Raw genomic sequence first — 23,596 nt, 5'->3', positions numbered from 1 at the left:
GCGGCAAGCCAAAGCAAAATCGCCGATCTTGAGTCGCCAGTCGATTCGGATCTTGCGATGCCTCAAGGCGGGAGGGAAAAAAAAAAGGTTGAGCGCCCGCTGCCCTTTTGGTTTTCGCATGGCCGTCGCACGTCCATCCTTCTTCTCTTCCATATCCAGCGTCTGAAGGTGACGGAGGGGGCGTCTGATGCGCCTTCCAGTCCCTTCACGCCTCGGCTCGCCATGTGCGCGTCCGAGGTCGGAAACCGAAGGCTCTCAGAACAAATCGTCCCTGGGCGTAGGCTGACGATTTGAGTGTGCCCCGTCTCTGCGCTTCCCACTCGGGAATGCCAGCCCATAGATGCGGGCACAATTATGATCAGCCACATCTTTCACCTTTTTCACCTGTTCCTTCTTTTATCGCCAGTATGCAATGCAACCTTTCTTCCTTTCGTACACGCAGATGCGGTCGGATAGTGCAAAAGATGTGGCGATGAAGTGGTGATGTTGAGCCGGGATCTTGGGAGGCAATTTAGATGCACGGTCGCTGGATGCCCGATGCGCACCCTGCCGATACAAGCGCAGGCCAAGGCCAATATCCGAGCGAGTGCAGGCCAAGCTGGATTTGGGGGGGCCAAAGAGGGGTCCGCGTCCGAGGTGTTGAAAAAGGGCGGCGCTGCGCTGCGCTGCGCTGCTCTGTGTGCTGTCGTGTTGGTTTCAGCGGATTTGTGGAAAGGGCGCGTGGAGCGGCGCGGTGCAGCCGACTCTCTCTTTTTGATTTCGGGGTGGCTCGCTTGGCATCACGTCCCGTTGGAGAGAGCAGCCTCTGCCTCTGGTGCCGCCCCCTGGCCGCCCTCGCCGAGCTGAGCCCAGTCTGGAGAGACGAGCAGCAGCAGCAGCAGCAGCAGCAGCAGCGGCTGCATATCCTTGGCACCACCGCCTGGAGTCAGTCGCCTGCCACTCTCCTCATCACCTCACCCTATCCTCAACCTCAATCTCAACCTCGTCCCCACCCTCTCCATCTGGACTCTTCTCTCCCCGTCGCTCGCTCTCTTGTTCATCGCCGACGCTGGCTCGCTCGACCGTGAACAAACGCGCCGTCTCTCTCCACCCCACACCAGACTCACACATTCATTTCATTATCGACACAGCCTCCCCCATCCCACCTTGCGCAATCGACCGGCTCCATTCACACTACCGTGCCTTGCAACAGCCGACCTCGTCTCTCCACCTTTCCACACTTCGACCGTGTTTCACAATCGCGCATCCGCGTCTGTCCGACATCTACCACATTCATTTGAGCGCCACAGGCACAGCCTCATCCCGTTTCCATTTCCTGTCGTCTCTGGCCGGTCCAGCCTGCGACAAGGTGAAAAGCGTCATCGAAGCATCGCAGCAGTATCACAGTCTGCCAAGCTTTCAGTAGCAACCTTACACCTGGGGTCAACACACCGCATCCATCAGCAGCACCTCAAGGGAATCCCTGCCGGTCATGGGTATCCCCTCCAAATCCAGCGGCTCGAGCCGTCAGAGATCGTACGCATATCCGCCACCCGCCAAGGGCATCAGCAGATGCTGGGCGTGGATCCCCGACTCGTGGGCGTGTAGGCTCTTCCTGCTCATCACGTTGGCAGAGGCATCGATCAACATTGCCATCGAGAGCATGCTCTTTGTCCGCTACCAGTTCCACCGCAAGACGCATCCGACACCGGACGACGAGTCCAAATCCAGAGCGCTGCCCGTATTCGTCATCGTCTTCTCCATCGCGCACATCTACCAGTTCTTGCTCGCCGTGGATGCGGTGATCAACCGAAACACCATCCTGGTGATCGGCTCCATCATCTTCAACGCGTGCTTTCTCGTATATTCGCTCATCCAGATCTCCGAAATGCGCACGGTGCTCGGCGACGGCGTGGCGCAGGGCTCGTCGCAGACCGTTCCCGTGCAGGTGCTCACGGGCGCCATCCCGATCGTGATCGCGCTCGCCGAGATCTCGTTTGTGGTGCTCGGATGGAAGTTGTGGAAGGAGTTTGGCTGGCAGATCTACAAGAAGATCGGCGCGGACCGCAGCCTCAAGCGCGGCTACCTGCACTACCAGGTCTACGTGGCGCTGCTCAAGTTTGACTTTTTCATCTTCATCGCGTACTGCATCCAGCTCGTGCTGGTGGTCAAGCAGATCGGCACGGCCGAACGCTGGATCACCATCATCTCGGCGCCGTTTTCGCTGCTCATCCTCTTCTTTGCGTGGTACTCGGTGCGCAAGGAGCTCAAGTACGGCATGCTCGCGTTTCTGGTCGGACTGACGGGCGCCATGGTGTACTTTGTGTACAAGCTCTTCCGCATCTGGCAGCTCAAGGATACGCTGTACAAGGAGGTGTACAAGAGCTTGACGGTCTTCTCGACGCTCTCGATGCTGCTGCTGCTCATCACGGCGGCCATGACGATCCAGTGCATGATCAACTTTGACCGCGGCCTCAAGCACGCCATTGCACGCACACGCAAGGACCACGCGGCTGCAGGCGCCGGCGCCGACAGCGGCTACCTCGTCGGATACGACGGCAAGACGCTCACCCATCTCGGCGACGGCAGCACCAGCGTGTTGCATCTCCAACCGCGCCTGAGCTTGGATTGACAATTCTCTCTCCATCGCTCTTGTGTCTCGATCGTGTGTAGCATGGGATCAATTCAAGGGTCCCGCCGTGTAATGGGTCCACCGCTGTATTATTTATATTCTTGTGCTTTCTCTCTCTCTCACTCTCTCTCTCTTGGCTTGCTCGCATATGATGGTGTCAATTCCATCCCCACTTTCTTTGTCGTATAGACTTGACTGCGATAGGTAGAGTGAGCGAGCAGCATGCGGCACAGCAAGCGCGTGGTTTTGAAGGGGTCGCGCCAAGAGCGGGTCCAAAAGCTCAAAAAAGTTGAAAAAGCTCAAGCTGAGGCCGGAAAAGGTGCCGAAATTCAGCGGCGGCGCTCTGCCAAACGCGGAGCAGCGCCAGCAGCTCTGAGATTTGGCAGCGCAAATCTGGCAGCGCCCAATTTGAGTGTGAGTGAAGCGCTGCTGCACCACACAGACCAGCAACAGCAGCAGCAGCAGCGCGTGAGTGCGCGGCCAACGCCAACCGAACGTGTCTCGGCCATCTGAATCAGGTCCCTCATCCAAGCTCTCCACCACCTTCCACACCGCAACATCGCCACCGTCGTCAACACCATCGCACTCACACCCGCTCTCATGCTCGCCCGCCACGTCCATCTTTGACCCCCGAGTCAGAGCACATCCATCGGGCGCCGAGGGATCATCCCCTCATCCCGCCTCCTGCGCTCATCAGGGCTAGATCAGCTGCACCATGTCGGCAGCCCAGCGTGCCGCGGTCGCACCGCCAAGCCAGCGTGACTACGCCGGCTCGCACGACGTGTCGACCTACCCGTCATCGTCCATGCGCGCTTCGGCTTCCGACAGCTCCCCAGGCTCGGGCTCCCGACCCGGCAGCTCGCGTGGTCCGGCTTCTTCACCACCACCACCCACAGGTCGCGCAGAGTTCTCGTCACCCACGCGTCCCAACGCCAAACCCTCTTCGCGCGGCAGCCGTCTCGGTGCGTTGCTCGGCAGATCCACACCAGCCAATGATGCCGCCCATTCCAGAACCGCCTCGACTTCCACAAATCACACCGACACCTATTCATCCAACGACTCCAGCTTCTTCGGCCGTCGCAATCGTAACAAAGCAGTCCCAGCTCAGATCGAAGAGTCGCTCGAGGAGAATCACTCGTCGCTTCCCGCAGCTGTGTCTGATCAGCCTCAGTCAACACGCGCCGCCAGCGCAATGGGCATGCTCGACTTTGACCCTCGAGCTCGCGACGACGCATCGACAGGACGCACTCGGCCAGTCAGACCTTTGCTCCAATCTAACCTCACCGACACTCTCGTCGCACCGTCGAGTACCAGGGACCAGCCCCAGTCGGCCTCAGCAGCGCCACACCAGTCCAGGGGCGGTCGTCTCGGCCGTCTCGCGTACAAGAAGGACGACTCTATCGCCTTCATCGCCCAGTCGCGCAATGTCTCGCTTCAATCCGCCGTGGAGGCGCGCAATGCCAGCTTGGACGTGGAACGCTCGCACCCCTGGTCGCATTCCAGCGCATCTGGCGCGCCTCGTGGCCTGGGCATCGATGGCGCCAACTCGCCCCCTGGCTTCTCGACAGCGCCTACCGATGCATACGACCGCACAGACGCACCAGACGCCATGCTCAATCGTCACGCCGTCGGCATGGCTACCAACTCGTCTCAGTCCAATTCGCTCCCCTCTTCAAGCGCCGGCTCCTCGCGCGCACCGTCCGTCGCAGGCATGCTCGGCAGCGGCTACCACAATCGCTTCAGCCGGCAAGGCATCCCTCCACCCTTGGCCCAAGAGTCGCTCGCCGACACAGACAACAGGCCCGCTCGCTCCTCCTCGGAAGCGCAAGCTGCGCGTGCGACGGGATCCACCGAGCACCGCAGCAACTCGCCTCGCGGAACCTTGTCCGACGCAGATATCGCAGCGCTGGGCGCCATGCCCGGCGCTTCGGCCGGCTCGCTCCTCAACGCCAACGGCGCGCCTCTGAGCAGCAAAAACATCCTCACCATCGCACTGCAAAAGGCGCAGAATGCCGTACAGCTCGACAGCGCCAACAACGTGCCCGAGGCCATCTCGGCGTACAAGCAGGCGGTGAGGCTGCTCGAGGAAGTCATGGAGCGCATCGCGCCGCGCAATGGCAAGCGATCCAGACCCAGCAGGGAGGAGGAGCGCAGGAGGCTGCGCGTCATCCACGATACCTATGCAGACCGCATCCGGCTGCTCTCCATGATCTACTCGCCCGACGATTCGGACGCACACGAGGACACCACCGATACCAGCTTCAGCGGCGCCGAACAGCCGTCCGCTTCCAAGCCAGATTGGCTCGACAGGATGCGTCACGACACCAAGGACGATCCGGCAGCAGTCACGCCCACCATGAACGGTCAAGCGCTCGAGCATGAGCTGCACTATTCGCCACGCGACAATTCGCGAAGCTTTCTCTCCATCACGCCGGTTCAGAGCGCTTTCCCGCCGGCGTCGCAGGCGTCCTCTTCGCCGCAAATCGACCAGCAGCCTGCGCAGGCCAAGCTGCCGTGGCCCAAGTCGCCGCCCATGCAGAATGCGCCGCTCTCGCCCTCGCTCGACTCGTCGCCGCGCAGACGACGCAGAGACCACGCCAGGCCCGGCTCGCGCGGGTCGCGTGGCAGCCGCGCCTCGATCTCGCTCTCCATCGCAGACGAACAAGAGGTGCAGGACTTGCGCCTTCCACCTGTCGCCATCGCCGAAGAGATGCCCAGCATCGCCATCGAGGCCACCACGCCCGAGATCGACCGCGAGGCCGGCTCGCCCGTCAAAGACGCAGGCGCCGGCGTGCACAAGCGTGGCGTCTCACCGTCCGACTTGGCGGCTCGCCAGATGCAGCACGGCCGCTCCGACTCGGACAGCTCGTACCAGAGCACCACGGCCGCCGCGCGTCTCAAGCCGAGTGCGCTCGCATACCGCTCGTACGGCCTGGACGACGAAGTGCGCACGCCCGTCACGCCGTACTTTGACGCCTCGGGCGATGTCGGCCTGGGCGCAGACGAGCGCGCTTCGGCGGTGGTCAGCCCGGCCGAGGCGCCTGCGCGCCAGCACAAGCTGTCGTTGACCTCGCCGGCGTCCAAACCGCGTGTCGAGGCGCCAGAAAAGCCCGTCGAGCGTCCGGCCAAGATGGGCTTGGCGCAGAGGGCGAGGGCGCTCAGCTTCAAGGGGCCGCTGCTGAAAAAGGCAAGCATGCCGTCGCTCTCGGACCGCAAGAAGGAGGAGGCAGCGGCGGTGAACAGTGCCACGCTCGCCAAGAGTCAGGTACGCAGGCCGGGCACGGCGGAATCACGACCCGACGAGCCGAACCCTGCATTGCCGACCGAGAGCGCATACGACCATCCGACGCCGTGGGACGAAGAGGCGGGCTCGAACATTACTGTGCGTGCGCCGAACCGGCCGAGGGCGACGACGGCGTCGGCGCTCGTCAGCTCGTCGGTGCTGGCAGGTACGATCAGCCAGCGCCGCAAGATCGCCACCGCCACCAATGGTGCGGACTCGCAGGCGGCGGGCGAAGCAGACGGACAGGCAGGCAGGGCGACACCGGGGATGGACGAGACGGATGCTCGCGAAGAGCACGGCCCGCAGTCTGTGCCGATGTCGAGTCGGCAACGCTCCACGTCGCAGCCGGGCTCGAGGAGGCCGTCGATCCCGGCGGTGTTTCTGGCCGCGAATTCGGCGGCGTCGGGCGGTGTGCCGTCGGCGCTGGTCGGCGGTGCGACCCCGGCGAGCGAGGACTCGCTGCCGCCCGTGCCGAATCTGGCGCGCACACTGTCGGCGCTCGAGCTCGCGCGCGCGGTGGATGCCAAGCAGCTCGCCAAGGGCGCGGTGGCAGCACGAGGTAGTGGCGATGTGGCGACGTCGCTCGCTATGCCGCTACCTCGCGCGTGGGCCGGCGATGCGGAGACGTCGATGCCGACCGACTCACCATCCGGTGCTGGTCAAGATGCGGGCGAGGGGCCGCTGCTGATAGCTGACCTGTTTCCGGCGGGATTGCCATCGCTTGCGGCAGGTGCACCGTCGTACGCCTCGGGAGGGCTGCCTGCCGCGCGCCGAGCGAGCCTGCCGCAGCCACCGCACGCCATGTTGAAGCCGTTCTTTGTGATGGCACAGCTGAGCAAGTCGATGACTTCAGGAGCTCAGATTACCGAGCGGCTGTACGTCCCCGCGTCGCTCTGGCGTCAGGGTGGGGTAAAGCTGCTAGCTGTCGAGACCAAGGTTCGAGCGATCGAGGCGTTAATCTCTGGCCTCGAGACGGTGGAGCGAGGTGGGGAGGCGTTGTTGTTGCCGCTTGGGAGTGGGGCGGGGTTGGAGACGTCTAACGCGAGTCGATTTGTAAAGCATCTGGAGGAGTTTGAAGGCACGATGGTCGAGGTGCAGTCGACGTTGTCCAAGAAGCTGGCGTTTATCGAGGCAGCTGGGGGTGGAGCTGGGATGGGAGGGGGAAAGAAGGGTTTTGCGGGGGGATTTGGACGCTTCACGAGGGGTTTGGATAGGATGACGGGTTCGGGGCAGAGTAAAGTGGATGCTGGATCGTTGGGGGTGTATATGGACCTGTTGGGGCGATTGCTCACACGCACGCGGGTGTTGTCCTCCCACCTTACATGGATTCTCATTGCGGATGAGAGTATCCCCCCACCAGCCGCTAGAGTGGTGTCGCCAACGGGTGCCATGCCAAGTCCAACGGGAATTGGGATTGCACAGCATAACAGAACGGCTTATTCCGTCCTACCACAAGGGATCAGGCAAACGATCCAAGGCAAGCTCACAAGGACTTCCGAGTTCTTCGCGAGGGTCGTCGTGGCTTGGATCCTCCAAGATCTAGGCAGCTTGCTCGAAAGGACAACCAAGAGAGGAAGCAACATGCTCGAGTGAAGTAGTTTATTACCATTGCCAGTGTAAAAGCAAGGTGTGTGCAGGGTTGTGACGAGTGACAATGTGCACTGAGATGCAGAGGCTGAAGAGGAGACTGCATCTGGTGCAGTGTGACAAGTGTGCCTTTGGACGAGGAGCAAATCGGCCGCAAGAGCCAATTGTGGCCCAGTCGCCACGAGTGTCAATTCTTACGAGCCGCCACCGCAGAATCGACGAACTGCAAACCCCCGAGAATCGGCGAGCACAAAGCAGTCGTCGGTATGATCTTGGTCCAGCACTCCCTCACCCCGTTCTCCGAGCTAACCGCAACACACCTGTGCGAGACACAACCTCGTATCACTTCGAATCTCAAGCTCGTTCATCGCCTTGACCAATCCACGAGTCCTCCCTGATCCTCGCCAAAGAACCGTCTTGCTTTCCCACCGCATCTCCCACCGCTCAAGCTTGTACACATTCTTGCCACATCGCCCTTGGGCCGTTCGGCTCGTGATTAAATCGCGGCGTTAAGAAAAAGAGATACGTAGCAGACGGACATCAAAGGAATAAACAATGGGAAGTGGCTGCCAATCCATCGTACCAACGTCAAAAGGGGGAGTTTAGGGAGGCAAAAAAAAAAGAGACCGCGGGGTATATCTCGCGGGCCATCTCTGCAAGAGCAGAGCCGAATCGTCAAAGAGCCACAACGCCAAAGAACATAGGGCTACATCCAAAGGTGGAAGAAAAAAAAGTGTGCACGATCGTACGCCGCACGACCAGCCACGCAAAGGTTTCCGGGGGCATGGATCGTCCCAACCTAGTCCTCAATCAAAGCCCAGTGGTAGGAGCTCGAGAGACCTTGGCCGCAACGATCGCGTCGACATGACCAGCTTAGTAGTCGTCGCTCCTGCCCGTGCAGCACGAGAGGATGTAGGGCACGATGGCGAGCACGCACGCCACAAACGCGCCCCACGTCATCCAGAGCGCATTGCCGTAGTGCACCACCACGCCGTACTGCACACCCACCGAGTCGCGCGCCTTGGTGTAGATGGCGGTGAGCAGTGCAGCGCCCACACCGAGCGTCAGAGCCGCAAGCAGCGCGATGAACGCGGCGCCGAGGAAGGCAAAGCGATGCGACAGCAGACCCGAGATCCACGAGAGCAGCGCGAGGCACGAGCCGATAAAGATCAGGTACATGGCCGGCTTCGAGTAGTCGCCGAGGTATTTCGAGTCGCGGAACGTCGCCTCGGGCAGGAAGTTCTGGATGCCGTTGCGTGCGTCCTGGGGCGCATCGTTGAGCAGCGCATCCACGGGCTGCCACTCGAAGCCAAAGCTCTTGTCGCTGCACGCACGCGAGTCACCCGAGGGCTGGCCGGCACAGTAGTTGTACAGACCCCACTGGTAGCTCTGCCTGATGCCGTTGCCCTGCGCCACGGGAGCCGCCGGGTTCGCGGCGTACAGGTCGTTGGTGGCCGTGTTGGTCGACGCGAGCGCGTTGCCGAGGTTCGAAGCGTCCACCGAGACGTAGCGGATGTTGCGCGTCACAATGTTGTTGGTCAATTGGCCAATGTTGGCAAAGACCATGAGGATGACCGCGGCAAACGTGAGGAACTCGCCTACATGGATGCAGAACAGTCCAAACGAGGCCCAGCAGTTGCGAACATTGTACGCCGCGCCGCGCGAGTGGGTGACCGCCATATCGCCGTCGTCGCAACAAGCGAGCGGGGAAGGAAGGAGGGGTGGATGAGAAGGACAGACGAGCGGGTCAGCATGCTATTCGAGATCGCTTATAACGAGATGGAGATCACGACAGGGACGCGTGCTGCGCGGGAATTCGCAGCTGCAGCACTTGGGGTGGGCGACGTGTGAGGGCAAAAGGGGCCATGCCAGCACCGGTCTTCTCAACCCTAAGCCCGCTCTGAAGCTTGTGCAGATCTTTGCCCTGGGCCCTATAAAGTGCTGCGGGCCTAGCTCCTAACTGAAGCCACGCGTGTTGCGCATCCGCAGCGACCGGCCTGACGAGCCTGGAAGGAGCCCACCGCCTCGTCCGCGTGGGATGCTCGCACACTCGCGTGCAAATTCCGGAAGAGCACAGATCGCAGCACTGTGCGCGTGAACAATGGGAACAAATGGTACGTACCGAGTCCGACGCAAAGGCCTCTGAAAACCATGATGGGCTAAGGGCGACTGTGCTGTGATTTGAAGGGGGTGTGGGTATGATCCGCTGGTATTCCGTTACGAGTCGCGAAGATCGTGCGGCGTCGAGGACGGAGTGACGTAGGGAGGCGGTAGCGACGATAGCAGTGGTGGTGGTGGTGGTGAAGACAGGAACGATGGTGACGAGGGGATAAGAAGCAGGAAGCGCGACGAGGCTTATGTGGAGCTCACTTGCAAGGATGGGCGGTATCGCAGGCCATCCATCACTCAGCAGAAAGTCGAGAGCGAGCGAGGGAAGGATGACGATGACCTCGACGGGCACTTCTGCCTGCAGAGGATGCGCCGGGGCGGGGCGGGTCAGGGCAGCGCAGGGCAAGGCAACATGGGCAGGAAGGGGCAGATGGGCGCTGCAGGCGGTGCTTGAATTGGCAGACGGCCGTGCTTTTTCGGCGGTTGCTTGGCAGGGCGGAGAGCAAAGCACAGCCAAAGCACAGCGCACGGCACAGCACACCGCCGCGTCGTCGAAAGTGGAGCCGACGAGCATGATGGAATCCGAGCCTCGAAGCCTCGAGCCCTCGAGCCTGTCGATGGCTCCGAATCGATCAGACTGCAGCAACGAGTGCACCCGAGATGCGTTTGCGTTGAAAGTGGAATGTGCTACTTTTGGCCGGCGACTCGTCTCAGCCCCCAGCCATCAGCCCCGCGCTTCTCACCCAAATGCAGTGTCGAGCAGCTTCGAGGCTGGGCGGGAGGCGGGCTTGGCTGTCTTTGTCTCAAGAGCGAGCCAGAAATTTAAAAATGCCACACTGACGATTCGCCTACGAACGCGCTTTCCCAGCCTATGACGGAAGCGCCGGCAGACCAGGCAACGCTGCGCAGCCTCGCGTCTGCTGCTAAACATGTGTAGATCCTTGACGCAACCTCGAGGCGGGTTCGGGCACTTCATCGGCCTCTGACCCGCGCACGCCAAAAACCGTCGGAGTTGCCGACGTTGAGCGCATTTTTGCGTCGCCGTCGTCCCCGAGCCGCAAATAGGCTTTCGTGCAGTCCCAGCTTTGGCACCAAGCCAGAAAGCGTCCAGTAAGGTCGACTGTAGTGTTCGAGAACGCTGAGACTGCTTACAATCCTTGCGAGCCGAATCGAAGGATGCACTCAGCAGAGGACTGATGGCGACTGGCGGAATAGCAAACGAAAGTACGGAGGATCAACGCTGCAAGCGAGCGACAGTTTGACAGGCCCGCATCGAGCGGTCGCTGGGGTTGCGCACTGGCGACTTTTTCTAGATTCGCCAAGTTGCGTTCGGCAAAGACGCACGAGCTGGGTCCACTGCATGAAGCGGTGAGATGACGAGTCGCCCTGCGCTGTTCCCCTTGCACTTTTTTTGGATTTTATTTAGATCCTCCATGCAGCTCGCCACCTGACCCTCCTGAGGGAAAAGAAAAATAGAAAAAGAAAAAGAAAAGGAAAGAGGCCCTGAGGGTCGCAGCCTCTGATGACGCTTTCCAACAGATGCGTCACACGCAACCACGGCCAAAGTCGACACGCTAATTGTGCCAAGTATCGGCTTGAGCCGGCGTCCACCACACGCTCACGCTCACCAGCACGCTTTTCAGCCCTTGAGAGGCACGTTGTCGGCACAGCCGGCCTCGTCGGGCTGCGTGCTTCTAGCACTGCACCAAAGCGTCGGCTCCTCCGGTAGCAAGGGTTGCTGCCGCATTGCAGCGTGGTGATGACCAGCAGCTGCCGATGAGCCGCTGAGATGCAATCCTAGCTTGGCCTTGCAGCGGCAACGCTATATTTGGCATCCCGCACATGCATCCTTTTGCCCTCCTCCTTGCTTGACCAAAGTCGAGTTGGCTTCCAAAATGGCCCACACGTCGGCAGAACCTGGAGACCTCGGTGGCCGGTCGTGACGACATGGAAGCATCCTCTCCCCCAGTTTCAATTGTCTGTGAGCTCAGAAGCAGGGTCTCTGCCGCGACCGACGTCATTTTCTCCGCAGAGCTCTTCACCATTATTATACCGCGACCATGATGTTCAGGGTTCAAAGAATAGATGGCACTACTGGTACGTGCACCGGGCACTCGCGTGCCAACCGCATCAACCTGAGCCTTGCTCGTCGGCTTCTTGGCATTGACGTAACAGCATCGGTCAGGAGTCGTGGATCAGATTGATGAAGAGACGGTGCTTCTCATTAAGCTCTCTCCGCCAGGATTGAGGATGCCGGGAACAGGACACGCAGGACGCTTAGTGCATCCGGATGCGCCGACGACAGCGCGATGAGCATCAGCGACATCTGAAGCGTACCTTCGAAAGATCCGGGATCGACGCTCGTGCTGAGGCGAGCTTCACCGCAGAGCCCCACGCTTGACAGAGCGAGCGTTTCGTCATCGTGCAGGCCGAAAAGGCATCCTATGCATGCTCACCCGAAGCGGTCTAACAGTGCACGGATATCCCGCAGGGATATCCGTGCACGGGTAGTCGTCAGGGATATCCGTGTGCGCTCGCCTCAATTCGTCAAGTTCACGCTATGGCAGGTCTGTCGCAGATGCACACAATACGACGTTGCAAGGGTAGGAGGGGTAGGATGGGTAGGATGGGTAGCAGCGCGTTGCTGTGCTTGGACAGGTGGTGGCATGCACGCGTGCATAAACTGGCTGCATTCAAAGTGTTTTTTTTTTGGAGACACACTGACAGCCAGGATCTACCGATCCGCTGGTCCTTGTCACTGCATCGGTCGATGTGGAGATGACTGATAGCACGTTCCTCTCGCACCGAGGTTCGCCTAGCATTTCTTCGCCGTGACCCTGGGCCGAACCCTGGACAACCTTGGTGAGCCTCAACGATCTTCTCCTGTGATGCTCGCTCTCGGAAGGTCGCTGTAGAGGTGGTTGGCCGCCAGGGTTGCCGTCGGTGGACAAGTGCCACTCCAGCAGAGTCAGGCAAAGCAGCAGCTGGCGACATGGCGAGCTGCAGTGGGGGCTGTTGGGGTCTGTTGGGGGCTGTTGGGTGGGGCGTCCCGCCAGGCTGAATCGAGAAAAATGCACTTTGACCGCCGACTGCAGATTGGCTGCGTGGGGTGTGCATCGGGAGAGCAGCGCAATCGACGCTCCCACGCCTCTCTCTTTTTTTGCCAGGCGTGTGTGCCTGTTGACCTCGCATCGGTGGCAGAAAATTCGCATTTCGCAGCGCTCTGCCCGCGCTCGAGTCGCCTTTGTCGGGCGTCAAAAGCCTAATCGCCGTTCGACCCAATCTCTCGATCCGACGCTTGCTTGCCGTCCACCGCTGCACCTTCATCTCGCTGCCCTCGACGTCCACTTTGCGCTGCATAGGCGACTCCAACGGAGCATCGGACGCATCAAGAAAGCATTCGGACCGCAAGCCATAGACTCGAAGCCGTTCTCTAGTTGGCGTACCTCGAGCGCGGTGGCTGTTCCCATCCGTCATGTCCTCGCCTCAACACTTCTACGGCTCGCTCTCCAGCGGCCGAGCCGTGTCTCCACCGCCAGAGTCTCGCTCAGATGGAAGACGAGCTGCCAGCCCGCAGAGCCACCAGCTCGAGCAGGATCTCGATGCCGCCCGTCAGATGAGCAAGGCACGTGGTAACGACCCCAGCCCCCCGCGCGGCAGCTTCTCCGACGACCAGGCAGAGCCCTACTTCCACGAAGGCATCAACAGGAGCCCTGCGGCCGTCCCTGTTCGAACTCCCGCACCACCCTCCTCAGCCATTGCTGCTCGCTTCTACCAGCACAATCGCAACGGCTCCAACACCAGCCTCGACAGCCAGCACCACTACATCGACCACCGCCACCAGGCACACTCGCTCAGCAATGTCCACTCGCCTTCCGCCCTGCGTGCCCGTTCGTCGCTCTCGCGCACACCCATGCGTAGCCCCAATGCCTACTTCCCCTCCAGCCGCACCACCGAACACGCTTTGATCGACGACGACCAAGAGGATGTTGGTGGCGAGTCTTCCCACATCTCCCGCGGTCCTCAGCATGCGCGAGGCAACAGCCACCAGTCTCGCTCCATCCACTCGGACGATCTCGTGCACCTCGACGACCACGACGACGATCCGCCCCGCTTCCTCCGTCGTGGCTCCGGCGCCGAAGACGACGTCTGCTTCCCCATGCACGACTCGCACACATCCGAGGGCCGTCCGCACGAGCCTCGTCCCGAGCAGCTGCACGCCGACGTCCGTCATGCCTACAACACACGACCCGACAACGGTGAGATGCCGCTCGGCTATCCATTCACGTTTGATCTCGACGCCCTCGAGGAGTTTGCCTCGGAAGAACGCGACCGCATCGGCCTCGCATCGTCGTACAACGCAGCCGCTTCGCCCGACCAGGTGCTTCGTCAACGCGGCGCGGCTGCACAGAAGCCTGCCGGCCCAGGCTACAGCATCTCGCCGGACAGTGATGACGCCACGTTCTACAGCCGCCGTCCGCGCAAGCTCAGCACCTCGGCAGGTGCGTTTGGCAGCAGCAAGTACCAGCGCAAGCTTGCGCTCTTCGAAGGCGGCGGAAGCGCACCGCCTCCCGTGGCGGGCGCGGCTGCGTCCAACAGCATCATGGGTGGCTCCGCACTCATCACGGGCGAGGCAAAGCGCTCCGTCGACGTCAACACCCCGCTGCTCGACAACGACACGCTCCCATCCTACCACGGCGGCGCCAACACGGCTTCGCGCATCCATCCTTCCCAGTCCCAGAGCGGCTTCGGACCCACCACGCCAGGTGCAGCGGCACAGACGCGCGCCAGGTCGCAGACGGGCGCGTACAGCAACCGAGAGAAGCCGTACCGTTTCACGTTCTACTCGAACGCCTTACCGTCGACCATCCACGCACGCCACCTCTCGGAGCTCCCCGCCGATGGACAGACCTTCGAGGAGCTCTTCAGTGGCCGCAGCAAGAGCAGCGACCACTCGCCTCCCACCGAGGGCAGCCAGAGCCGCAACGCCAGCCGTGCACCCACGATCAACGCCGCGACGGCGCGCATGGCGTCGCTCGGCCAGACGTTTGGTCGCATGGAGGGCACCACCGCACCGCCTACGGGCTCCAACACGCCCGTTCACACGGGCGAGGAGGCGGCGAGGGCCATGGGCGGTCTCAGCGCCAGCAGGACCAAGGCGCTGCCGGGCGGCGGCATCCGCATGGATCCGGATCCGGAGGCCAACACGTGGTGGCTCGACGTGCTCTCGCCCACCGACTCGGAGATGAAGCTGCTGAGCCGCGTGTTTGGCATCCACCCGCTCACCACCGAGGATATCCTCATGGAGGAGACGCGCGAGAAGATCGAGCTGTTCCGCAACTACTACTTGGTGTGTTTCCGGTCATTCGACCAGGATCCGTACAGCCCGACGTATCTGGAGCCGCTGAACATGTACATCATCGTGTTCCGCGAAGGTACGCTCTCGTTCCACTTCCGCGGCACGCCGCATCCGCAAAACGTGCGCAGACGCATCAAGCAGCTCAAGGACTACATCAACGTCACCTCGGACTGGATCTCGTATGCGCTCATCGACGATATCACCGACGCCTTTGGTCCGCTGATCCAGTCGATCGAGTACGAGGTAGACTCGATCGACGAGCTCGTGCTTATCCTCAAGGAGGCCGAGCAGTCGGACATGCTTCGGCGCATCGGCACGTGCCGTAAGAAGGTGATGGGCCTGTTGAGGTTGATGGGCAACAAGGCGGATGTGGTCAAGGGACTCGCCAAGCGCTGCAACGAGAATTGGTCCGTGGCACCCAAGTCGGACATTGGACTGTATCTGTCCGACATCCAGGACCACCTGATCACCATGACGCAGAACTTGAACCACTACGAAAAGATTCTGTCGCGCTCGCACTCCAACTACCTCGCCCAGATCTCGATCGAGATGACCGACGCCAACAACCAGATTAACGACGTGCTCTCCAAGCTCACCGCGCTCGGTACGGTGATTGTGCCCATGAACGTCATCACCGGTCTGTGGGGCATGAACGTCAACGTGCCCGGCCAGGATGTGACGAACCTGCACTGGTTTGCCGGCATCTGCTCGGTTATGGTCGTCATTGCGGTTTCGGGATACATTGCCGCTACGAGGTATCTGGAACGCTCGCGATGATACGCCGACCCCAACTGCTCTTGCCCTGTCTTTCTTTGTTGCGTCGCATTCATATCCGCTAGCATCATGCAATGGATCTATCACTTCAACCACAAGCGGTCCTGTCCAGGGGATGTCTGATTGTCAAGTGGGAAAATTGGACTAGGTGGGGAGATGCGAACGGTCTGGTTCGTCGTCGGTGCTGAAAGGGCGCCATCGGACTTTGACGCTATCGCCCGTGCTGAGCTCGCCATAGGCGCTAGTGTCGAGCGGCAAAGGGATGGCGTACATTCCAAAGCACGGACCCGCTCTTCCATTTCCCCCCTCGCTGGCTGTTTTCTTGACGCGCATCCTACTTCGATTCAGCAACTTCAGCGGTACACTTGCGTCCTTTTCGGCAGTGATGGGGTCGACAGCGGTGAGCAGGCATCTCTGACACCGTGCCACGAGCTGCAACACTGCCTTGGAGCGCGAACGTCCGTTGGGGAGGATCCAAATTCGTTCCCACGAATCCTCACTAAATGGCGCAAAAGCTTCACCGGGAGAAGAGCGCAGTACAATGTTGGGTCGAAAGCGCGCAATGCTGAGTGCGGACGAATCGGCCCATTTGGTAGCATCGATACCGGCGATAGGTCGACCTTCGGTGCCGTTGGGGCTGAGTGCGGAGGTGAGTTGGTTGCGCACAAGCGAGAGCGATTCCTGCGTCGCGATCAGCAGGGGATACTCGTCCTGGAACTCGATTCCGCGCTCGCGATACAGCTCACCCCGATCTTGAGAAGACCACGACGCGCTGTCGGTGGGGGGCTTGAAGATCGGAAACGCCGCCCGCGCCGTTCGGGATGTCGTGTCAAAGTGGATCAACAAGACAGCGTATCCCAAGAACTACTCCAAACACCCCCGCATCGGTGATCGGTCAGCACTCTGCGAAGCGAACAAGGTGGGAGGAGGTTGGGTTACATACTTCGCTGATCCATTCGCTGGGACTTAGCTTACGGCCGCTTGAATCTGGCAGCGCTGCCACACGGCCGTCGGCAAAATCGCCATACATTTCCACTCTGGGTACCTCCTTCCACTTCCTCAGCTCCTCCGCCGTTGGCCTTAACACCGTCTCTGTCTCTCCCAGCTTCGTTCCCTTGTGGACCTTCTCCCCCTCTTTGGTCAGCTTGATGCTCAGCCTGTTGTGCGCCTCGTCGATGCTCGGCTGGATGAGTGTGAGTCTGGGCTCTTCTTTCAGCGACATCTTCTCGACCTTGCCTTCCCGCAGCCGGACGACCATCCATCGTCGATCGAGGTCGAACCCCTGCTGCGTGAGCTGTGCATGGCTCACCGACGAGCCGGCGCACGACTTGATCGGGTAGATAAAGATCTCGGCGACCTCGGCGATCGTCTCGTCCTTGGCCCCGGGTGCGTCCGTGGCAGCAGCAGAACCGAACGTGTGGTCTGGTGAAGATCGAGGTGCGAGGTAATGGCGGAAGAGCCCGATGGCGATGAGCAGCGCAAATACGTAGACTTGTGCTGTGACACGCAGCGATGCGGTCGACTCGCGCCATCGCTGCTGCAGCGATTCGGACGCCTCGAAGAACGGAATCTTGGCTGGCATCGTTGCGAGACCAGACAAAAAGTTAGGATGCAAGGATGATGGAGGTGGCAGTGTCCGCAGCCTTGCGGAGGCCCACTTCGAGTGGTTCTGACCAAGTGTCGTGGCGGGCCGGTGTCACGAGATGCGGGGCGGCCCAGCTCCAAGGCGACTAGAAGGAGAGGAAGAAGGTCATGTGCGAAGGAAGGGTGGGACAGGTGACGAAATGAAACCCAAAAAAGTGGAGCTGGTCAGTGCGTCGCCGCGCGGATTTTAGCCGGCTTTTCCCCGCACTTTTTTGACAGCCTTAGCCGGACTGCTGCTCCCCGGCCTCATAAAGACCTGCAGCGCAGCTCACTTGACGCCCTACCACCATCACTCGCCGCATCGACATCATGGCACAGACACATCCGCAGATCCTCATCCACCGACAGTCGATCCACCACAAGGACGACTTCTGGCTGCGGGCGGCACGCGCCATCCACTGGCACAAGCCGCCCACCGTCGCGCACGGCGTGTCGTCCAACCGCAATGCGCCCTACCTCGATCCTCAGGGCGCCACATGGTTCCCGGACGCCCAGCTCAATACGTGCTTCAACTGCGTCGATCGACACGTCTACACCCAGGCCCACGCTTCGGCGGCCCCTGTCACCGCCTCGCCCGACACTCCGCACCTGGCGCTCGCCCCAACCGCACACCGCGTCGCTTTCCACCACGTCTCGCCGCTGTCGTTCCAGACGCAGAACGCACGCTCCATCACGTACTACGAGCTGCTGCAGCAGGTTCAGATCGTAGCGGGCATTCTGCGCCACAAGGGCGTGCAAAAGGGCGATGCGGTGGTCATCTACATGCCCATGGTGCCCGAGACTTCGATCGCCATGTTGGCGTGCGCAAGGATCGGCGCGGTGCACTCGGTCGTCTTTGGCGGTTTCGCTCCCAAGGAGCTCGCAAAGCGCATCCAGGACTCCAAATGCAAGATGGTCATCGCTGCCAGTTGTGGATTGGAGCCCAAGGGGCCTGTGGATTACAAGCCGCTGGTCGACGAAGCGCTGCGGGTATCCGAGCACAAGCCGCAGTCCGGCCTGCTCTTCCTACGCAGGCACACCATCAAGGGCCACACTCCTGCGACGTGTGCATCCGAGGGTAAGCCCGGTCCCGCAGATCTGCCAGAGTGGGACTGGGAGACCGAAAGCAAGCTCACGGCGGACAAGCAGGGCGGTCGATCGCCGTGCTGGGAGTGTGTGCCCGTGGCGAGCGAGGATCCCATCTACACGATTTACACGAGCGGAACCACGGGCGCGCCAAAGGGAGTCTGCAGACTGTCCGGGGGCCACATCGTTGCACTTCGATATTCGATCGAGCATACGTTTGGCATGACGCCCAGCGATGTCATGTTTTGTGCCTCGGATCTGGGCTGGGTCGTGGGCCACTCGTACATTCACTACGGACCGCTGCTGCTCGGTGCGACGTCGATTGTGTTCGAGGGCAAGCCGGTGCTGCCGGACGCGGGTATCTGGTGGCGCATCTGCTCGCAGTACCGTGTGACGCAGATGTTCTGTGCGCCCACGGCGCTGCGTGCGATCGTGGGGCAGGATGCAGATGCCCAGCTCATGCGCGCACCCGGTGTGGACCTGAGGAGTCTGCGCACGCTCTTCCTCGCGGGCGAGCGGTCCGAGCCCCAGATCGTCGCGCGCTTCGAGCGGCTGCTCAAGGAGCTCGCCGCACCGGGCGCCCAGACCAACGACAACTTTTGGTCGAGCGAATCCGGCTCACCCATCACAGGCCTCATGCTGTCGTCGGCGTTTGGACCCCTGCCTGCGCGACCGGGAAGCGCGGGTCTGCCAATGCCCGGCATGGACGTACGCATCGTCGACGACGATGGCCGCGAGCTGCCGCATGGCAAGATGGGCAATCTCGTACTAGCGACGCCCCTGGGCCCGAGCTTCCTCGGTGGCCTGTGGAGAAATCCGGAGCGCTTCCACAAGAGCTACTTTGCTACCTTTGCCGACAAGGGCGGCTGGTTCGAGACGGGCGATCAGGGCGTCATCGACCCCGATGGCTACGTGAGCATCCTCGCGCGCTCGGACGACATCATAAACGTCTCGGCCCACCGCCTCGGCACGGGCCTCATCGAACAGGTCGTCACCTCGCACCCGGACGTCATCGAGTGCGCCGTCGTGGGCGCGCCCGACAAACTCAAGGGCCAGTCGCCGTTTGCGATCGTCGTGGCGCACGCCAGAGTGGCAGCGGCCAGTGGCGACCAGCCGCACAACTCGGCACAGAGCAAGTCGGCAAAACAGATGCTCAAGAACATCAACGACCACGTTCGCAAGGAGATGGGCCCCATCGCCCAGTTGTCGGGCCTCATCGAGGCGCAGAAGCTGCCCAAGACGCGCTCGGGAAAAACGCTCCGAAGGAGTCTCAGGCAGGCAGTCGAAAATGCAGCCGCCGGAAAGAGGAGTAAGTGCATGCATGCGAGCGAGAGATGCTGTTGCCTGGGTTTGCGGTCGCTGACATCTTGCTGTGGGTTTGACTCGCAGATGCGCCTGTCGAGTAAGTGTGATGGAGTGGACGAGCAGCCGGCTACGTCAGGTCGCCGGTGCTGCCGGTGCGAAATTACGCCGCGTAGGCACACTCAAAATCGCAGCGGAAAAATACCCTTTTCCAAAGCCTTTTTTTTGGGCGTCAGAGGCGCGCGATCGTTTGCCCCGCTTTCGAGCTGGGAGGATCGGCGCGCACGGCCCGTGGTCCAACCACCTCTCTGCACCCAAAGCTGTCGCTGACACCTACAACCTTGTCTTTGCTTGTGCTCACCATCCAGCTTTCCACCCACCATCGAGGACAAGGACGTGATCGATACAGTGCGCAAGGCGATCGAACAGTACTTTGACGCGCTCGACAGCCCCAACGCCTCCTCCACCTCGACCTCCACTGCAACACCTGCTGACTCGACTCGCGCCATGTCACTACCCGCGGGCGTCAAGCCCACCATGAAGGCGCTGCAGCTCGAGCGGCCCGCCGGAGAAGCCAAGAAGGGCCAGCGCAACGTGGCGCTCGTGCGCGAGGTCGCCACGCCCAAGCCCAAGTCCGACCAGGTGCTCGTCAAGATCCACGCCGCCGGCTTCAACCGCAGGGACGAGTGGTCCATGGTGGGCGCCTACCCGGGTCTCGTGTACACCAATGCCACCATGGGCTGCGATGGCGCAGGCACCGTCGTTGCACCGCAGGGATTCAGCGTGCCCAACCAGCACCCAGACGGCCTGGTATTGCTGACTCCCACCCGTGGTTGGGATTCGGACAAGGACGGACCGGAAGCCGAACTGCCCGGTCTCAGCGACGAACAAAGGTCCAACGGACTTGGCGGCAAGGGCTTCGGTATCTTGGGTGCTACGGCGCCGACTAACGGCGTCGGCACTTTCGCGGAGTACGTCGCCGTCGAGAAGGACCAGATCGTTGCGGCGCCCAAGCACCTTACCGCCGAACAGGCCGCCACACTCCCCTGCGCCTCAGTCACTGCCTACAGGTAAGTTCCACCCTTCGCCATCTTCTATGCTGTACAACATGCTGACTTTTTGAACCTTTGTCTTGGGTTGGGTGTCTGGTAGGGCGCTGTTCACCAAGGCGCAGGTGAGCAAGGGGCAGAACGTGCTTCTGACGGGCGTAGGTGGTGGCGTAGCGATGCTGGCGCTCCAAATGGCCGTTGCAGCTGGTGCCAACGTGTACGTCACGGGAGGCTCGGCGGACAAGATCGCGCGTGCAGTGAAGCTCGGTGCCAAGGCCGGTACGGAGTACAAGGACACGAACTGGCCGGGCAAGATCCGTAAGCTTCTGCCTCGCGCGCGGCCGTATCTGGACTGCGTTATCGACAGTGCCGGCGGGGAGATCGCCGCACAGGCGCAGAAGGCTGGGCTGAAAGCGGGCGGCCGCGTGGTGATCTTTGGCATGACGGCGGCACCCAAGTTGACGTATACGATGAAGGAGGTGCTCAAGAACATCGAGGTGCTCGGAAGCACCATGGGCAGCGCCAAGGAGTTCGAACAGAGCATCCGCTTTGTCGAGCAGCATAGAATCGTGCCCGTTGTGGATACCGTGCTGGACGGGTTGGAACAGGCGGATAGGGGATTTGAGCTGCTCGCTCAGGCAGATAAGAGGTCCGGTGGCAAGGTGGTCATCCGTCTCGCGAGCGAACAGCCAAAGAGCAAGCTCTAGCTTCCCAGCACGTCTCGAATGTCGCTTCGTCTCCAAATGAATCAGGACTTGCAATGGCTGGTGCACGATGCGATTGCGAACGGTACAAATACAAATGCAGGGTGTGACATATGCGGGCGATTACTTTGATGGTTTGGGTGGGGGTGGCATTGAGCCTGGCAGCGACGACTTTGCGCCGGGAAGCAGCGAGAATTGGCCTTGCTTGAACCACTTTTCGTTCTCCTGAGCCTTTCTCCTACTCGGATCGACGAGTTCGATTCCCTGCACGGGCGTGAAAGCCAGCGATGACGCCGTTCCATCCGCCCCACCCCTGCCGAGCACGGACTGGGTTCCACCGGCCGCGCCCCTCAGCGCAGCGATGCGGTTCTTGTTCGCCTTGCTCATGCGTGCCTTGGACCGGTCCTCTGCGGTCTGTGCGCGCACCTTACCCGACGCCGACGAGTTGATCATGCCCAGCCCCACGGACTCGTCGTATCCAAACGCCTCCTCCTCCTGCTTGCCGAACTCCATGCGGTTCTGCATCTTGCGCAGCTCCGTCATGCCGTTCCTCTCCTTGGCCCGGCGCGCCTTGGCTCCACCACGCCGCTTCTTGCCCCCACCCTCCTTGGGCACGGGTAGCACCTTTTCGAGCTTCTGCGGAGGCGGTTCGAGCAGCTTTTCGATCTTGCGCGCGAGCTCGGCGTGCAGCTTGTGGCCGTACGATCCGTCGCGCGCCGTGGTCTTGCCCGCGTCCATGCGCGCCGCGAGCAGCGCCTTTGCAGACACCATGCGCACGGCTTGGCGCTTGTAGTCGTCCGGTGTGGTGGCTACCAGCTCGCTCTGCGTGATGAAGCCGGACGAGCGCAAAGAGCCGCCGTGCGCGGTCGATAGACCGATCGAGTTCTTCTTGGCCGCACCGAGCAGGTGCAGATTGCACGCCGGGATCTTGCTGAGCCCCTCGAGTCCACCGGCTGCGCCGAGCAGCTTGGTCGCCGTGCGCGTGCCGACGACCGCAGACAGGTTGGGCGCAACAAACGACATGCGCGACTCGACGTACGCCAGGATGCGGCTGCGCACCGATTCGAGCTCCAACACCATCTCGAGCGCCTCTTGCACCGCTCTCCACTCCTCTGAAGGCAGAGGACGCCCCGATGTCGTGGACGCAGTCATGCTGATGACTACCACCGTACCGTGCGGGAGCACGCCCTCGAGCTTGGCGCTGCTGATCTCGTCGTCGTTGCCGATCGCCTGCACCGCCTGAATGTACTCGGTGGGGCCCGGGATGAGCGTCTCGAGCTCCGGGAAGCGAGGCGAGTAGTGGTCGCGGATGAATTTGTGCACCACCATCACCTCGTTGTCGACGTCGACGGCGATGTTGTTCGCGGTGACAATGAGGTGGTATTCGGGCGAGTCTTCCAGTACGCCGGCAAGGTCGGGCTCGGGCAGCGACATGAAGTGGTCGATCTGCTTGAGCACGCCATAGACCTTGCTGCCACTGCGCAGAAGCGAGGCGACGCTGCGAACGTTCGTGGTTTTGGACAGGTCGAGCTCGTCCACCTCGGCCTGGTCGCGCTCGGCAGCAGGCTGAACTGCATTGCGTCCAAGTGTGACGCCTCCTGTGGCTGCCGAGCCGTTCGAGCTCGAGCCCTCGCCTTTGCCCATCGGATCGGCTTCGTCGTCGCTGCCATCCTCGAGGTCGTCCAGATCAGCATCGTCGAGATGCATGCGTTTACTGCTGCTGTCCTCCGCCCCCTTTCCTTCATCGTCTTCTTCGGGATGTATGCGCTTGGTGCCATTTTGGTGCGTCGACGCCTGCGCATCATCACTGGGCTGGGCGAGTATCTCCTGCTCGTCGTCCGAGCCAAAGTCGGCCAGAAGCTCGTCGGCGAAGCTGGCCATGTTGATGCCCTTTGGTGGTGGTGGATGGAAGGTGGGCCCGAGAACAACAGCTCCGCGGCAAAAGCACGGCGACTTTGGATTCCAACCCCAAAATTCTCGGCCGGCTCAAAAAAATGCGCTGGATGTGGAGCAGTTGCCAATAACTCAGCCACACCGCTTACGTTCTTCCAGCTTTCTTGGAACTCGCCTTCCCTTTGTCGCCTTGCCTTTGATCCATCGCATTCGGGA

At 61.3% G+C, this 23,596-nt stretch overlaps 8 protein-coding genes across 8 annotated transcripts; 4 read left to right on the top strand and 4 right to left on the bottom strand.

Annotated features, from left to right (window-relative positions):
- Positions 1–1,471: 1,471 nt before the first annotated feature.
- On the top strand, positions 1,472–2,611 carry PAN0_001d0512 (uncharacterized protein; the record flags this gene model as incomplete). Its single annotated transcript, XM_014804127.1, has 1 exon — positions 1,472–2,611. One exon carries the CDS (start codon positions 1,472–1,474, stop codon positions 2,609–2,611), a length of 1,140 nt encoding a protein of 379 aa, XP_014659613.1.
- A 715-nt stretch (positions 2,612–3,326) lies between these two features.
- On the top strand, positions 3,327–7,487 carry PAN0_001d0511 (uncharacterized protein; the record flags this gene model as incomplete). Its single annotated transcript, XM_014804126.1, has 1 exon — positions 3,327–7,487. The coding sequence occupies one exon, from the start codon at positions 3,327–3,329 to the stop codon at positions 7,485–7,487; it is 4,161 nt and encodes a 1,386-aa protein (XP_014659612.1).
- An 867-nt stretch (positions 7,488–8,354) lies between these two features.
- PAN0_001c0510 (uncharacterized protein) lies at positions 8,355–10,621 on the bottom strand (the record flags this gene model as incomplete). The annotated part of the gene is made up of 4 exons (XM_014804125.1): positions 8,355–9,236; positions 9,604–10,201; positions 10,334–10,382; positions 10,537–10,621. The coding sequence occupies 4 exons, from the start codon at positions 10,619–10,621 to the stop codon at positions 8,355–8,357; spliced, it is 1,614 nt and encodes a 537-aa protein (XP_014659611.1).
- A 1,193-nt stretch (positions 10,622–11,814) lies between these two features.
- On the bottom strand, positions 11,815–12,950 carry PAN0_001c0509 (uncharacterized protein; the record flags this gene model as incomplete). Its single annotated transcript, XM_014804124.1, has 4 exons — positions 11,815–12,032; positions 12,182–12,234; positions 12,312–12,690; positions 12,776–12,950. The coding sequence occupies 4 exons, from the start codon at positions 12,948–12,950 to the stop codon at positions 11,815–11,817; spliced, it is 825 nt and encodes a 274-aa protein (XP_014659610.1).
- A 115-nt stretch (positions 12,951–13,065) lies between these two features.
- Positions 13,066–15,726, top strand: PAN0_001d0508 (manganese resistance protein; the record flags this gene model as incomplete). The annotated part of the gene is made up of 1 exon (XM_014804123.1): positions 13,066–15,726. The coding sequence occupies one exon, from the start codon at positions 13,066–13,068 to the stop codon at positions 15,724–15,726; it is 2,661 nt and encodes an 886-aa protein (XP_014659609.1).
- Positions 15,727–15,867: 141 nt separating this feature from the next.
- On the bottom strand, positions 15,868–17,305 carry PAN0_001c0507 (mosc domain protein; the record flags this gene model as incomplete). Its single annotated transcript, XM_014804122.1, has 2 exons — positions 15,868–16,587; positions 16,667–17,305. The coding sequence occupies 2 exons, from the start codon at positions 17,303–17,305 to the stop codon at positions 15,868–15,870; spliced, it is 1,359 nt and encodes a 452-aa protein (XP_014659608.1).
- Positions 17,306–17,676: 371 nt separating this feature from the next.
- PAN0_001d0506 (propionate-CoA ligase) lies at positions 17,677–21,490 on the top strand (the record flags this gene model as incomplete). The annotated part of the gene is made up of 4 exons (XM_014804121.1): positions 17,677–19,741; positions 19,822–19,834; positions 20,103–20,804; positions 20,887–21,490. 4 exons carry the CDS (start codon positions 17,677–17,679, stop codon positions 21,488–21,490), a joined length of 3,384 nt encoding a protein of 1,127 aa, XP_014659607.1.
- A 120-nt stretch (positions 21,491–21,610) lies between these two features.
- On the bottom strand, positions 21,611–23,368 carry PAN0_001c0505 (pre-mRNA splicing factor; the record flags this gene model as incomplete). Its single annotated transcript, XM_014804120.1, has 1 exon — positions 21,611–23,368. One exon carries the CDS (start codon positions 23,366–23,368, stop codon positions 21,611–21,613), a length of 1,758 nt encoding a protein of 585 aa, XP_014659606.1.
- Positions 23,369–23,596: the final 228 nt, after the last annotated feature.

Source organism: Moesziomyces antarcticus, assembly GCF_000747765.1.
Source record: "Moesziomyces antarcticus DNA, scaffold: scaffold_v10001, strain JCM 10317, whole genome shotgun sequence".
Lineage (NCBI taxonomy): Eukaryota > Fungi > Basidiomycota > Ustilaginomycetes > Ustilaginales > Ustilaginaceae > Moesziomyces > Moesziomyces antarcticus.
Note: the sequence above shows the minus strand (reverse complement) of the source record. Positions and strands in the feature narration are given on the sequence as shown.